Source organism: Micromesistius poutassou (assembly GCF_964030765.1).
Source record: "Micromesistius poutassou genome assembly, chromosome: 9".
In the NCBI taxonomy this organism is placed as follows: Eukaryota; Metazoa; Chordata; class Actinopteri; order Gadiformes; family Gadidae; genus Micromesistius; species Micromesistius poutassou.
In genome coordinates this window covers 3,702,605-3,715,481 of record NC_140279.1, presented here as the reverse complement: position 1 = coordinate 3,715,481, position 12,877 = coordinate 3,702,605, and the positions used below count along the sequence as shown (strand labels likewise).

Genomic DNA, 12,877 nt, shown 5'->3' with positions numbered 1-12,877 from the left:
TATTAAATGCAACATTAAAGTGGATGTTCCTTTTTATGTTCTTAACATATTCTTCTTTTAATGCTACGTACTTGGGAACCTAAAGAACTAGAGTGAAAGCCTTTTACTGCATGTGAGCAGGGAATCAAATTAAAAACCAAAATGAGCTATATCGCGATGGTTCCATCGATGGGTTCGGAGAACTGGGATTGGTGACTTTAATGGAAACCATTTGTTTTTGTGTGTGTGTTTGTGTGTGTGTGTGTGTGTGTGTGTGTGTATGCGCGTGGCGTGCATGTGTGTGTGTGTGTGTGTGTGTGCGTGTATGTTTGCATGTGGCATGTGTGTGTGCTGTCGGTACTGTCTCAGATCCTGGGGATTTACGAACAATGTCAAGTTCCCTCTGAAGACCCAAGTCTCTCTTCGCTGGCTCTTAAAGCTTAATGCTCCCTGACTGAGCGGCACAGCCAGCCCCAGACACTCTCAATATGTGCCACAGATAATGCCAGAAACAACCTCTCAATTTCAGCTCTCCCACTAGTCTAATGTGCCTTCCTTAGTCAACCGTGCCGAGCCATTTCATTTCAATGAGATGGCAGTAAAGCATGGATGAATGTAATGGGAAACACGTTGCATTGTCCCTAATGGCAATTTCATATCCCATGGGAGTGGTTGGAACACATGTATATTTATGTAAACCAAACAAGAAACAACATATTTACAATAGTTGAGGGTAATCACAATGAGGACATGGTGTGCGCTGGTCGGGGGAGATGGATACGTGCCATTACTCTTCCTTATCTCTTTTCCATTTCCGGTCGCAGAGCCGAAGCAGGAATCACTCAAAATGCAACAGCACAGCTTGCGCTTCTTCTTGGTGCGCACACACACACACACACACACACACACACAAGTAGATGATAATAATGTCCATGCAAGTTCGTTACATAACATTAAATGTTATGTAATTGTGAATACTGTCAAATTATCTGACTCATTATTTCAGTTTAAACAATGAAGGTTTAAAGCATGGGAAAATTGTTCTTACTTTAGTTTTTTCTAGAATTTTGAAAAAACCGATCACAACATTATGGTAAATAAATAATGTATTCAATGCCTTAATGTACCACCAATAAAAAACAAGAATTTGTATTATTGTTTATTTCTTTATTGCGTTATTTCTCTGTTAAATACCTTAATAAACCACAGAACAAACAAGCCATTTACATTCAATTGATTCAAACTTAATGTGCATTAAGAAGGTTAGAAGTTTTTGTGTGTCACAAATCTCAAGCTTTCCAAACACAATTATCAAGAATTTACATTGTTACTTGTGTCTGTACATTTAGGTCCAGAATTGTAGACCTGATCGTAGCTGAGCCAACCAAAGCAGATTAGTAGTACCTCTAATGACAAGTGAACTTCAAACAAAAATAGTTAACAGAACAGAACTCAAAACCCACACAAACAGACCTAATAATTATAAGATGCAAAAAGATAATTCTGAAAAGCATAACATTAATGGATCTATTGAATAGATCCTACATCAAACCAGTAAGAATTTAGGATTCATATCTCCAGTACAGTACACAGCAGCAATCAGGCAAGTCAAAGACTGGATGTGCCAAAATTTCCTTCAACTAAATGAGGACAAAACCGAGATAATTGTATTTGGTGCTAAAACCGAAAGGCTTAAAGTTACCCAACACATTCACTCTCTGTCCCTGAAAACCTCAATCAAAGCCAGAAATCTAGGGGTTATCATGGATTCAGATTTACATTTCGACAGTCACATCAAATCAGTTACAAAATCTGCATATTATCACCTTAAAAACGTAGCAAAACTTAGAGGGCTCATGTCTACCGAAGACTTACAAACACTTGTACATGCCTTTATCACTAGCAAGCTTGATTACTGCAATGGTCTCCTTACAGGTCTCCCAAAAAAAACTAAGGCAACTACAGCTTGTTCAAAATGCTGCTGCTAGAGTTCTAACAAAGACCAAAAAATGTGAACATATTACACCAATTCTTAAATCATTACATTGGCTCCCTGTATGTCAGAGAATTGATTTTAAAATCATGTTGCTAACCTATAAATCCCTACATGGTTTAGGGCCAAAATATTTAACTGATATGCTTCCACTACATAAGTCTTCTAGACCACTAAGATCCTCTGAGACCAATCTGTTAATTATCCCCAGAGTCAACAGGAAACATGGGGAAGCAGGATTTAGTTACTATGCAACAAATAGCTGGAATAAACTCCCTGAGGATTTAAGACTTGCCCCAACTCTGACAGCTTTTAAAACAAGACTGAAGACTTTTATGTTTGCTTTAGCTTTCTGCTAAATCTTAAATCTACAATGCTTCTATTTTTTTATTTTATTAGTAACTTTGCCTTTATTTTCTCACTTTCTAAAATGCATTTTTATTAACTCTGCCTTTCTAAAATGTTTTTTGTTTTAACTTTGCCTTTATTTTCTATCTATTTTACTTTTTACTTATCTATTATTTTATTTTATTGTATGACAATGTTTATATGTGAAGCACTTTGAGTCTGCCTTGTGTATGAAAAAAAAAATGCTATATAAATAAAGTTGCCTTGCCTTGCCTTGCCTAAAAGCACTATCCAACACACAAATCCAACATGTCTTCAAGGCTCCTAAAGGTCCATTGGTGGATCTTCTGCATCCTCCCTTATTCTTCCTCTTCACGGCTTGCTCTCTCTCTGACCAGGGTCTCCACCTCCTTCATGAAGCGCAGACACAGCTCCTCCTGCCAGGGTAGGGCCACACACTGCACCGCTACAGGCAGCCCCTCGCCCCCCTTCACCGCCTGCACAACACAAACCCCAGCCAGCCAGCCAGCCAGCCAGCCAGCCAGCCAGTCAGTAAACACAATCACCGGCCACATTAGCTCCCTTAGCAACTAGTGGCATGAGCTGCAGCTAAACTTTCAGTCGGTTCCGAATCAAGTCAAGACTCATGTTATTTACCACAGAAAACAAGGCTTCTGAATACTGCAAGCATGTGGTCGGGAATGCGTTTCACATGACCTTATTTAAACAGAAGAATACTGTTGTGTGCTGCTATAAAGGCGGGGAATGTATGACATAAGATCCTATTTGATAGAACCAGAAAATCACGAGTTATAGAGAGAAATCCCTGGATGGATTGACCCTTGGATGGGTGAGTTTTTCTTCTTGATGAACTTTGTAGTTCAGATAATGTTTCATGGATAAATGGCAAAGAGAAAAGTACATGTGACTTCACATAGGGCAGGTTCACGGAAGCTTCCCAAATACACTTGTTTTCTAAATATACAACCGTGAACATTAAATAAGTCCTAAACAGATCTGTTTGTAGTGGAGAGAGCTGTAAACTTGCCCGGCCAAGGCCTGACTGATTTTCATTGTGAAATGCCAATCTGATTATCAGGGGTAGTAGCAAACAGAAATATTGTGAGTGTAAGTAAACCCCCTGTTTTAGCTCAAATAGACCACTATGAAAAAACAAAAACACGTTGAAGATCACAAAGGACATATTGCCCCGTTTATAACAACATAATAACAGATTTTGGGTTCACTGCCCCTTTCAAATAGCTTCTATTTGTCCTTGTGGTATGAACCTGCATTAAATCAGTGTTTCAGCTGTCTGCTATGATCAGGAGTGCCCCCCAGTGACTGAAGATGGCATTTGTATTCTATTGTGTGCAATACAGGGAGGTAGCTCAGGGCCTACACTCCTTGTTAAGTATCATTCATGAACCATGAACCGTGCATAGGTTTATGTGAAATGTTTGAACTAATCCAGCCAAGAACCTCTTCAAATAACATATCCCAATGGTTAAAAAAAGTTGTAATTATTCATAAGATCAGTCACTACTTCTTTACTTGTTCTGTATAATCAAAATAACGATCTTTTGTATATTGTGCAATCAGTTATGTTGCAAACGTGCTCTTCACGTCAATAGGCCGATCCAACAAAAACAAACCCTTAATCAATTAATCCATTTCTTCATCTGTCTTCTTTCATCGTCAGGTTGTGTAAGAGTTAACACTTAAGACTTACCACATCTTCTGATATGATAGGCAGTCTCACGTAAAAAAACAACTATGCAACAGTCCCTGGCTACAAGGCCTCATAAAGCTTTAATAACACTCTTGTGATGGAAGCCCTACCTGCACAAACTCTCTGTCCCACAGGTCCTGGAAATTCCCTTTGAATTGTTTCAGCAAGATCTCGTCCGCCGGGGTAACGGTGCTGACTGGGACCACGCCCGCGGGGAAGCTCAGCAGGTTGAAGAGCAGGGTGCTGCTGAGGGCACCTACATGAGGAATCACGATCCAATTCATCATCCACGCTGACACCCATTATATTTATGCTTACTGAGTACTTTACACATTTCAACACGACATTGTTTCATCATGGCATCAATGAGCGTCGATTGATGTATGTTAAGGGCGATGTTGAATGGTTTCTAAAAGCCTAGCTGAGAGGTTTATCTTGCTACTCAGAGGCTTCTTGCGTTCTCTTTTTCTTATGAGCCACAACGTTTGTTTGTTTGAAAATTCAAGCAAAAGCCTTAAACAAATGATTCACAAACTACATATGTATTTTTTTTTAACACGTTTACACTTGGATAGCGTGTTTGGTGAAGAATGACACAAATAAATGGAGGATGAAAGATGTGCAGCGTACAGCTGAGCTTGCCACTGCAGTTGTGGTTGAAGGCCGGACCAATCACAGGGCACAACAGCACGTCAAGGTCACACCTCTTCCACTCGTCAATGGTCTCCCGTATGTATTCCTAGTGAAGAGAGACACACACACACACACACTTTTATTTGGATACATTGTGATGGAACCTATTCATTTTAACAGCACTATGTTTAAAGGTCGTACAGTCATGTCCTTGATTTATTTTTCCCAGATCTTTTGCAACCAGGTCAACAATTTGTTGACTCAGAACCATAAAGGTTCACGACTGCATCGAAGCGTCTGCGTGATCATTGCGTTGCGTGAACCATAATCAGCCCTTAAGGCAGTGCTAACTACCCTTGCAATTTTAGGCACACACACCCTATATATATATATATATACATACATATATACATATATATATACACATACATATATAAATCCCATATTTTTGTATTCATCATAGTGCAATAATGCAAATGGAGAGAAGAGGTACAAACCTGAATTGCAGCATCCAGTTTCCACTGCTGTTGAACGGACCTATGCAGAGACACCAATGGAAACAGCAGAGACACCAATCAGAACCACATGATGCTATGCTAAATGCTATTCCTCGTCCCATTGAGGAAACCAGCGTCTTTCTCACCTGAATCCACTGAGAATGTCGAGGTTCTTCGCAACGCGGGGAAGCTAAACCCAGAAAAGGAGGAAAATATAAGTTAACAAACGCGACACGTCATCCGAAAGGTTCCTACATTGCGTGATTAAATAGTGCATATTGGATATACTTTACGATCAATGTTTAATGGTACAACAGACCAATACTATTAACATTTAGGAATTGCAGTGCAAGATTTTGCTGTAGCTCGTCACAGAGTTAAGATGCTTAAGACCATAAACCTTCCTATAGGTTTGTTATATTTAGTCAACTTTGATGAAAATGCCTTAGAAATGTAAACACTGATATGAATACATTTATTACATTTATTAGTGCCATTGTGTACCTAGAGAAGCTCTATATTAATCAAATGTATAATTATTGTCATTCTAAAACAAAAAGTGGGGTATGGAAGTCTGCCTGTTCGCTGGCCTAGGATCTGCCTTTCTAAAATTTCAAATGAGCCGAGCTTCTGGCTCAAAGAAACCAACACAACGCACCTTTCACCTGATCTGAAGCTAGCCTGAAACTAGATGTATTTCTTGAACAGAACATCGCTCACCAGAGGTTTCAGGAGAAATGAGAGGATCTTCTTCACTACGTTAGGTAATCTGCACACTTTGACCTGGAATGAAACCGTAGGGTCCAATGGGCTCCGCTCGCTATAATAAATGGAAACAAACATTCACAATTACAATCACTACCATCTGCTTTTTATTTGATTTATATATATATATATATATATATATATATATATATATATATATATATATATATATATATGTAGATATAGTGTATTGGCAAATATATATATACTGTATATGTTTTATACTATTAAAGAATATATATGTAGGAAGGTTTTGATGTCGAACTGATGGTTATGTCACGGGACCACTCTGAATAGAATATCTAAAGCGCATACTTGGCACAAGGCTGATCCATGTGGAATACCATGATCAAGATAGCAGCGTTAGAGATTAAAAGGTGAAAGGTTGAGGAATCATCTTTTGTTTCTTTTTGAGGTGGTTTGCTCCTTTGAGTAAACTCAAAGAGCTGTGATTGAATCACAATGATTGGCCAGTTTTGCACAAGCTGTTTGTAGCCCTGCGTTACGTGATGAACTCACAAGGCTTGTAGCAAAGTGGAAGCCCCATCTGCAAAAAAGGCTTGAATGATGAGGTCATTCATGGCGTATTCCATCTTCAACGGCTTGAAGGCCACGAACTGGAGACACACGGAGATAGCATATGCAGATAATCAGAAAGAACAGAGTTAAGCGTACAAATTTTTTGCTTTCATGTTCAAATACCAAATTTTTCTATGTTGCATGACAGACCAGTATTCAACCAAAAAGCAGGACCACTTTGCATACAGAGATAATTACAGAAATTAACTGTTCTTCTGATTGGTGAAAGTTCCACCATCATCACCACCATCAAGTTATGCAGGCATTAATAATTTTATGTCCACATTAATTTCTGACCCTGATATGAAGCATTCCAAATGCATTTGACGTGGTACGTGGGTACTTCTCTCACAAATCAAACTTTAGATCTATTAATGAAACCAAAAAACATGGTGTAACTCCGCCCCACTTCCCTTTTTTGGTTTCCGGCCCGGGTTCTGCTATAACATAGTAGGACTGGTGGATCTGAGATTAGTTTCCGACTAGCGTGTCCCTCTTACAGTGTGGCCAGCACGCTCCAGCAGAGCTTTGGCCTCTCTGACGCCCCGCAGCATGCTGGGAGATGGATGCTGGTAGCCGTCGTTTTCGAAATAGCCGATTCTCAGCGGCTTGGAGCTCTGGTACACCTATGGATAAAGAGCGACATTCAAAGAGCATATGTGATCAACTGAAGAAATTGATTTGTCTGCAGTTTAAGTAATCAGCCTAGAGAATATCTTAGGCGATGAGAGAAGACAACATGAGAGAAGACAACATGCGTGTCGAAGATAGAGACATGTCGAAAATATTTGATAACATAGTACACTTTTTTTTTTTTATTAAATGACCAAGTTACGAAAGGATTCTGTACTTCATTGTGATGACCTGTATGGGCAGTAGACTCACCTCTGTGTTAAATGGGATGGGTGGAACAGTAGGGTCCAGCGTAAACATGTGATCGGACAGCAGTGCCTGCATGCAAAGTGCCAGGCTGTCAACATCTCTGGCCAGGGGTCCCACAGATGCCATTACTAGGAGGAAACACACACACACACACACACACACACACACACACACACACACACACACACACACACACACACACACACACACACACACACACACACACACACACACACACACACACACACACAGATTAACCATAAGGGCACTTGGGCCCGTGCCCAGAGGCACCAACCATTGACAACCAGTGAAAAAAAAAAAAAAAAGCAAAAACTTTATTTTTAATATTATTCACTTGAAAATGTTGCCCCGCCTGCCTGAGTTTTGCAAGAATTTACCAGTTGACCAACCCAATAGTTGTTCAAATTGGGTAAATTGAACCAGTAACATGGTGTACCAAGAGGATTATTCATTACCTGAAGTTTGTCCTTTCATGCTGCTGGAGACACCTTTTGTACTGAACAAGGCATAAACAAAAAACACAACACCTATTAAATCAGCTTTTAACCATAATAAGATTTCATTGTAAAGTTCCAAAGCAAGTCAAAACAGGGCAGGTAGTGGTTTGTAGGGGTGGGAAACTTTCAGTTCATTCTTGGGGTCTCGATTTGAAAAAGGGGTATCAATATTGTGTCTTTTGGCATGGATGATACGCTGCTGTACAATTAGTATATTGAAAACTTTAACTTTAACTTTATATTAAAAACACCCAACAACCAACACCACTTGCCTCAGTCTATTGCAGGTGGGCTTGAGTCCACAGACCCCTGAGAAGGAGGAGGGTATTCGTATACTGCCCCCGATATCGGTACCTATGCCCAGCAGAGACCCTCCTCCCTTGATGAGGGCCCCCTCCCCCCCAGAAGAGCCCCCAGGTGTCTTCTTAGGGTTGTGGGGGTTCACACATGTCCCGTAGATGGGGTTGCTGGTCTCATAACTGCGGACATGAGGAGAAAACACATGTGACTGAGATCATGTGTTTTAAAAAGCATTACTGTGTGTTCATATAGCCAATAGGGCGTGTGCAGATTAACCTCATGAGGCTTTGAGGCACGTTAGTCTTCACGAAGGGAATCGCTCCTTGTCTCCGCAACACCTCAACGACAACGCTGTCCTCCAGAGCTGGCTGGTTCAATCTGCAGAGCAGCCCACAGGTGGAGTCATAGCCCTGGGTACAAAAACAGGCATGAGTCACTGACGTTGACAAACCTGATAATCATGTACTCCATTTATGACAAGCTTAATATTTACATATGTACATTTAACAAGAGCAAACCATACTTCACCACATGAGCATTTCACATTTTTTCCTTACAGTTTGACTTCTGTTGGCTCTCATTGCAATATTGAGGATAATGTAAATGTAATCTTTCTTTGTATTAAATGAACTTAAGATTAATTTAAGTCTATGTAAAGTACTATTAACCAAGTTAGTAAGGAAAGGAAAATAAAAGGATATTGTTTTCAATGAGGCCCAAACTAAAAAAATGTCCTAGTTTTGCATAAATCTATTTAAAATCAAAGCGCTGCTTTGACACATTACCTTGCATCCTACGTTGTCCTTGATGCTTACAGGAAGACCGTACAGCAGTCCATCTTTATAAGAGTCTATAGATTTCAAGTGGTTCAAACTCTCCATCATAATCTCTGTACAGCAGTTAAGTCTTTTATTGGCTTCTAGTGCCTATGGGGAAAGCAACAGGACCAGAAATTAATTATGAAATGAACAATACAATGTGCACGCTGCTGTCATTGGATATTATAGTAGAAAAACACATTTGACCTTCGGAAGATCAACTTGAGGACTACGGGATTGTTTGTTACACTATGTAAAAAGTTGCACTAATGGGTTATTTACTTTCACGTTAAGGAGGTCCCCGTGGGCTAAGTGTAATGACTTTTGAAAACTTCACCTTTGTCAAATATGAGAAAAACACGTCTTCAGGGACCAAGGATCCCTCCTTTAGACTCAGCGTCAGCTGACGTGCAGAAAGTGAGTGAATGAGGGAGACGTCCGCACCGGGATGCTGTAACACGTTGAAAACACGATGAAGATGCGAACATCATGGCTGACAGCGCTACAGCCAGTTCACAGTTATGGTGGCCTTACCGAATCATTGTATTCGTGCACAACTTGTTCCGCCTGCAGAAGATTGGTTTCTCGACGGTGCCTTGCCCTCAGGATCACGCGATCCGCCCTCGCACGATGGATCCACTTTACGACTAAACCTACCGAACAAGTTCCGCACAGAGTTGAAATAACAACCGTCGTCCAATTTGGTTTAAGATCTAAAATATATTGCACTGTGCTTTCCATTGTGGCCTAAACAACCCCGTCGGCTCAACACCATATAAACACTAACCATATACCATGTATAACGCTACTATAAGGCTACTAGCGATTCTGATCGACTCAATGGATGGTACACTACGCCCCTCACTGCCCAACATCGGCCACAAGCAAGTGTTGTATTTAATCCAGGCTACCGTAAATATGTGACATTTTCACTGTTCATATTGCTCTGCGCATTTTAGGAGTACTTACGGTAAACTGTTTGCATCAGTTTACCTTAACAAACTTGAAAACGATTGAGCTTGGTCTGGCAATAGTCAGGCTAGGTCCCCAGCACATTTCAAAATCTAGGTTTTGTCCCGTCCCCCCCTCTGATATTATATTTCACATTGCCTGTGTGTCAGCTAGCTGTTAGCTATCGAAGTCGGGTCAGGGGAGTTCCCTCAACGATTTACTTGTAGCCTTGACAACAGCCAAGTCACTGCAAGGGGGCTGCTGCAAAACCTGGGATGGATTTTCAGAGAGATGGCTACTCTCGATGCGCTGATGAAGTTTAGAGTATGCAACTGAAATATGCATACATTTGCCAGCTACCAAATCAGTGAAAAACAAGCTAACATGCTATCATAGCTGATAATTGTGTGTATGTGCCATTGCTTCGTGTCCATAAACGATTTAATGGAAACATGAATCAAAATGTTCACAGAGATGAGCATCCTTAAATGTTTCAGAGGACGAGGACAGAGGATGATCAGCAGCAAGTCATAGGAGGAGAAAGGAGAGAGGAGGACGAGCTTCTAAGTTGTATGGATGGCTACTAGCTAGCTAACTAGTAGCCAACCTTTAACTTGACTTGACTCTGAGTTCTGCTGATCTCAAATATATCAGCCACTGTGAGAAGTTATGGAGCAAAACGTTTTTACAGCAAGTCTCAGACAAAGTTATTTTTAATGTAAAAGAGTGGGACTTAAACTTTCAAATCTAGGCAAACCTTGATTTTGATTTTTTTTTTTTTTTTTTTTTGTATATACCCTGTGTTAACCCTTTATTTTGAAAAGTGGCCTTAGTCACGTGTGGAAAGACGCCACCTCTCCCTGTCAGGACACCCGTGGTCGTCTCAATGCATTGGCCGTAAAGGATAGAATACGCGTGCCCTCCAATTTTAGTGACGGCTGGCTTGACCAGAGTTGCAGGGGTCAGCTGGCTTGACTGCTGCCTTCGGTCAAGGCGTAGCAGTTAGTCTATTGCATTCATGCTCATGTTTTTCTGTCCATGCAAATTCCTTCAAAATAGGAAGTCTGGCAGGAAGGGTATTGGATGTGTTATTTATCCATCAATAATTTTTATTCTGACGCTCTGTCCCTCTTAGGAATCTGGAAGTGGTCACGTTTTACATTTTCATTAAAATCTTGCAGTTATCAATGCCACTACTCCCAGTCACAGTTTAAACCTACACAGTGGTTACAGTATGTTGTCACAGGCTCTGAACAACACGGAAATAAATGAGGAGTAGAATCTAGCGATGCATTGAAATAATACAATGTTGTCTTAGGGCGATAAACATATGAGCGCTCAGCAAGGTTCTTGGAAACTGCTCCTATTGTTTACAATGCAGTGTGGGTAAAAATTAACTTTCATAAAAAGATCAAGGACAGATAAGCAAACCATTATAAGATGCACTTAAAATATACATATATATCTAAAGTATATACAATTATTTCAGTTGGGTAGTTATGGAGATTATTTATTATAGTCAAAACTATATGACGGACAGTTTCACACAGTGTAGGTTAGCCTAGATTTGAAGTCTCTTTTGTCACTCTTTCGTTGTGGCAAGGGACATGACCATTCAATGTCAAACTCCCAAATAAACACTGTTGATTAACTGGAGGTATAAAATATTTAAACTTATTTCTAGCTCTATAGAACAGAATAGTATTTTGAAAATATGCTAAATTCTATAGAGCTAGGTGCTTTTGTACATTTACAAGATGTTGCACCATACCTACGTTTCTACTTTAATGAAAGGAAACACACTTTTAATACTTAATTTACAATTTATTCACACAATCAAATACAATATGCACGTAAGGACATAAAGCCCGAGGGTTTTTTGTTATAGTAGACGCCGAGATCTTCAAATTGACTTCATTTGACAGAATGAAAGAGTTTGTGCGCCACCTAGAGAAAATGGAAAACAGGGCAATATGAGAATATTACCACAGATAAAATCAAACAACTAAATAAAACGATTCAGCTGCCTTGAATCATCAAATGGTTATTACATGTGAAACAAGATGAATTCCTAGGGCATTCACATCTGCAGTAATTTGAGCTGCAGTCCAGATTCAGCTTTTTTACCTTATGTAAAAAGGTAAACTCTGCTGGTCAATAAGTTAATCGTATTGTTCTTACTTGCAGCTGTAAGGAGCTAATGCAGCTAAATCTACAAACATTGAAGTTCTAGAGTTCTATTTTTTTCACAATGTATTAAAAACATTAAATTGCATCTTCAAACAATAACCAACACCTGCTTAAGGTGACCCTTGTCGTGTATGAACAACAGTTTTTAGTAAACATTGGGTCTCTCTCTGCTATGCTTTGCTTACCTCCATTTTCAGGAGACACCAAAGCCGGTTTACAGGTTTACTTGTGTTTGCAGTAAGTCTGTCAGACCCCATTAAATTATATTGCTTTGTAAGAATAGGATTTAGGAGTATGTTATCTCCTTTAAAAGCCATTCACTTGCAGAAGGGGATGGGTCTGAGTAGATAACACAGATAATACTTTTTAAGTATAAGCCTTCCAGAGTTTATTCATAAAACATAATGACATGCACATTTCAAAACACAATAGCTGACCTGAGGTGAGTGACAAATACTCAAACTATTGGAGGATAACTCATGAACAGAGATCATATTGGTTGTGTAATGGAAAATGTATATGTTGTAGGTTGTTCACTATTTTGTGTTATTGAAGACTTAGGTTGTATTATCTAGCCCCACTGTATGTTTACCCATATGGCCTGGAGTAAACAAAAGTACAAAAAAACAAAGGTGGGGTAGACTCTGTAACTGCTGGTCAATACAAAGTGGTCCTAACCATCTCAAAACTGT

At 39.7% G+C, this 12,877-nt stretch overlaps 2 protein-coding genes across 2 annotated transcripts in view; both read right to left on the bottom strand.

Moving 5' to 3' along the window:
- Positions 1-1,336: 1,336 nt before the first annotated feature.
- On the bottom strand, positions 1,337-10,477 carry LOC311353619 (fatty-acid amide hydrolase 1-like; the record flags this gene model as incomplete). Its single annotated transcript, XM_084473528.1, has 16 exons — positions 1,337-2,817; positions 4,163-4,308; positions 4,683-4,791; positions 5,183-5,222; positions 5,329-5,372; positions 5,903-6,002; positions 6,467-6,564; positions 7,027-7,152; positions 7,412-7,536; positions 7,885-7,925; positions 8,199-8,405; positions 8,503-8,636; positions 9,012-9,152; positions 9,382-9,495; positions 9,579-9,791; positions 10,466-10,477. The coding sequence occupies 16 exons, from the start codon at positions 10,475-10,477 to the stop codon at positions 2,680-2,682; spliced, it is 1,788 nt and encodes a 595-aa protein (XP_084329654.1). The 3' UTR covers positions 1,337-2,679.
- Positions 10,478-11,806: 1,329 nt separating this feature from the next.
- The window catches only part of uqcrh (ubiquinol-cytochrome c reductase hinge protein), a 2,386-nt gene continuing 1,315 nt past the window's right edge, over positions 11,807-12,877 (bottom strand). Inside the window, exon 4 of the mRNA XM_084473384.1 lies at positions 11,807-11,942. Within this exon, the coding sequence (XP_084329510.1) occupies positions 11,910-11,942 (33 nt within the window). The 3' untranslated portion in view covers positions 11,807-11,909. The remainder of the gene's footprint in view (positions 11,943-12,877) is intronic.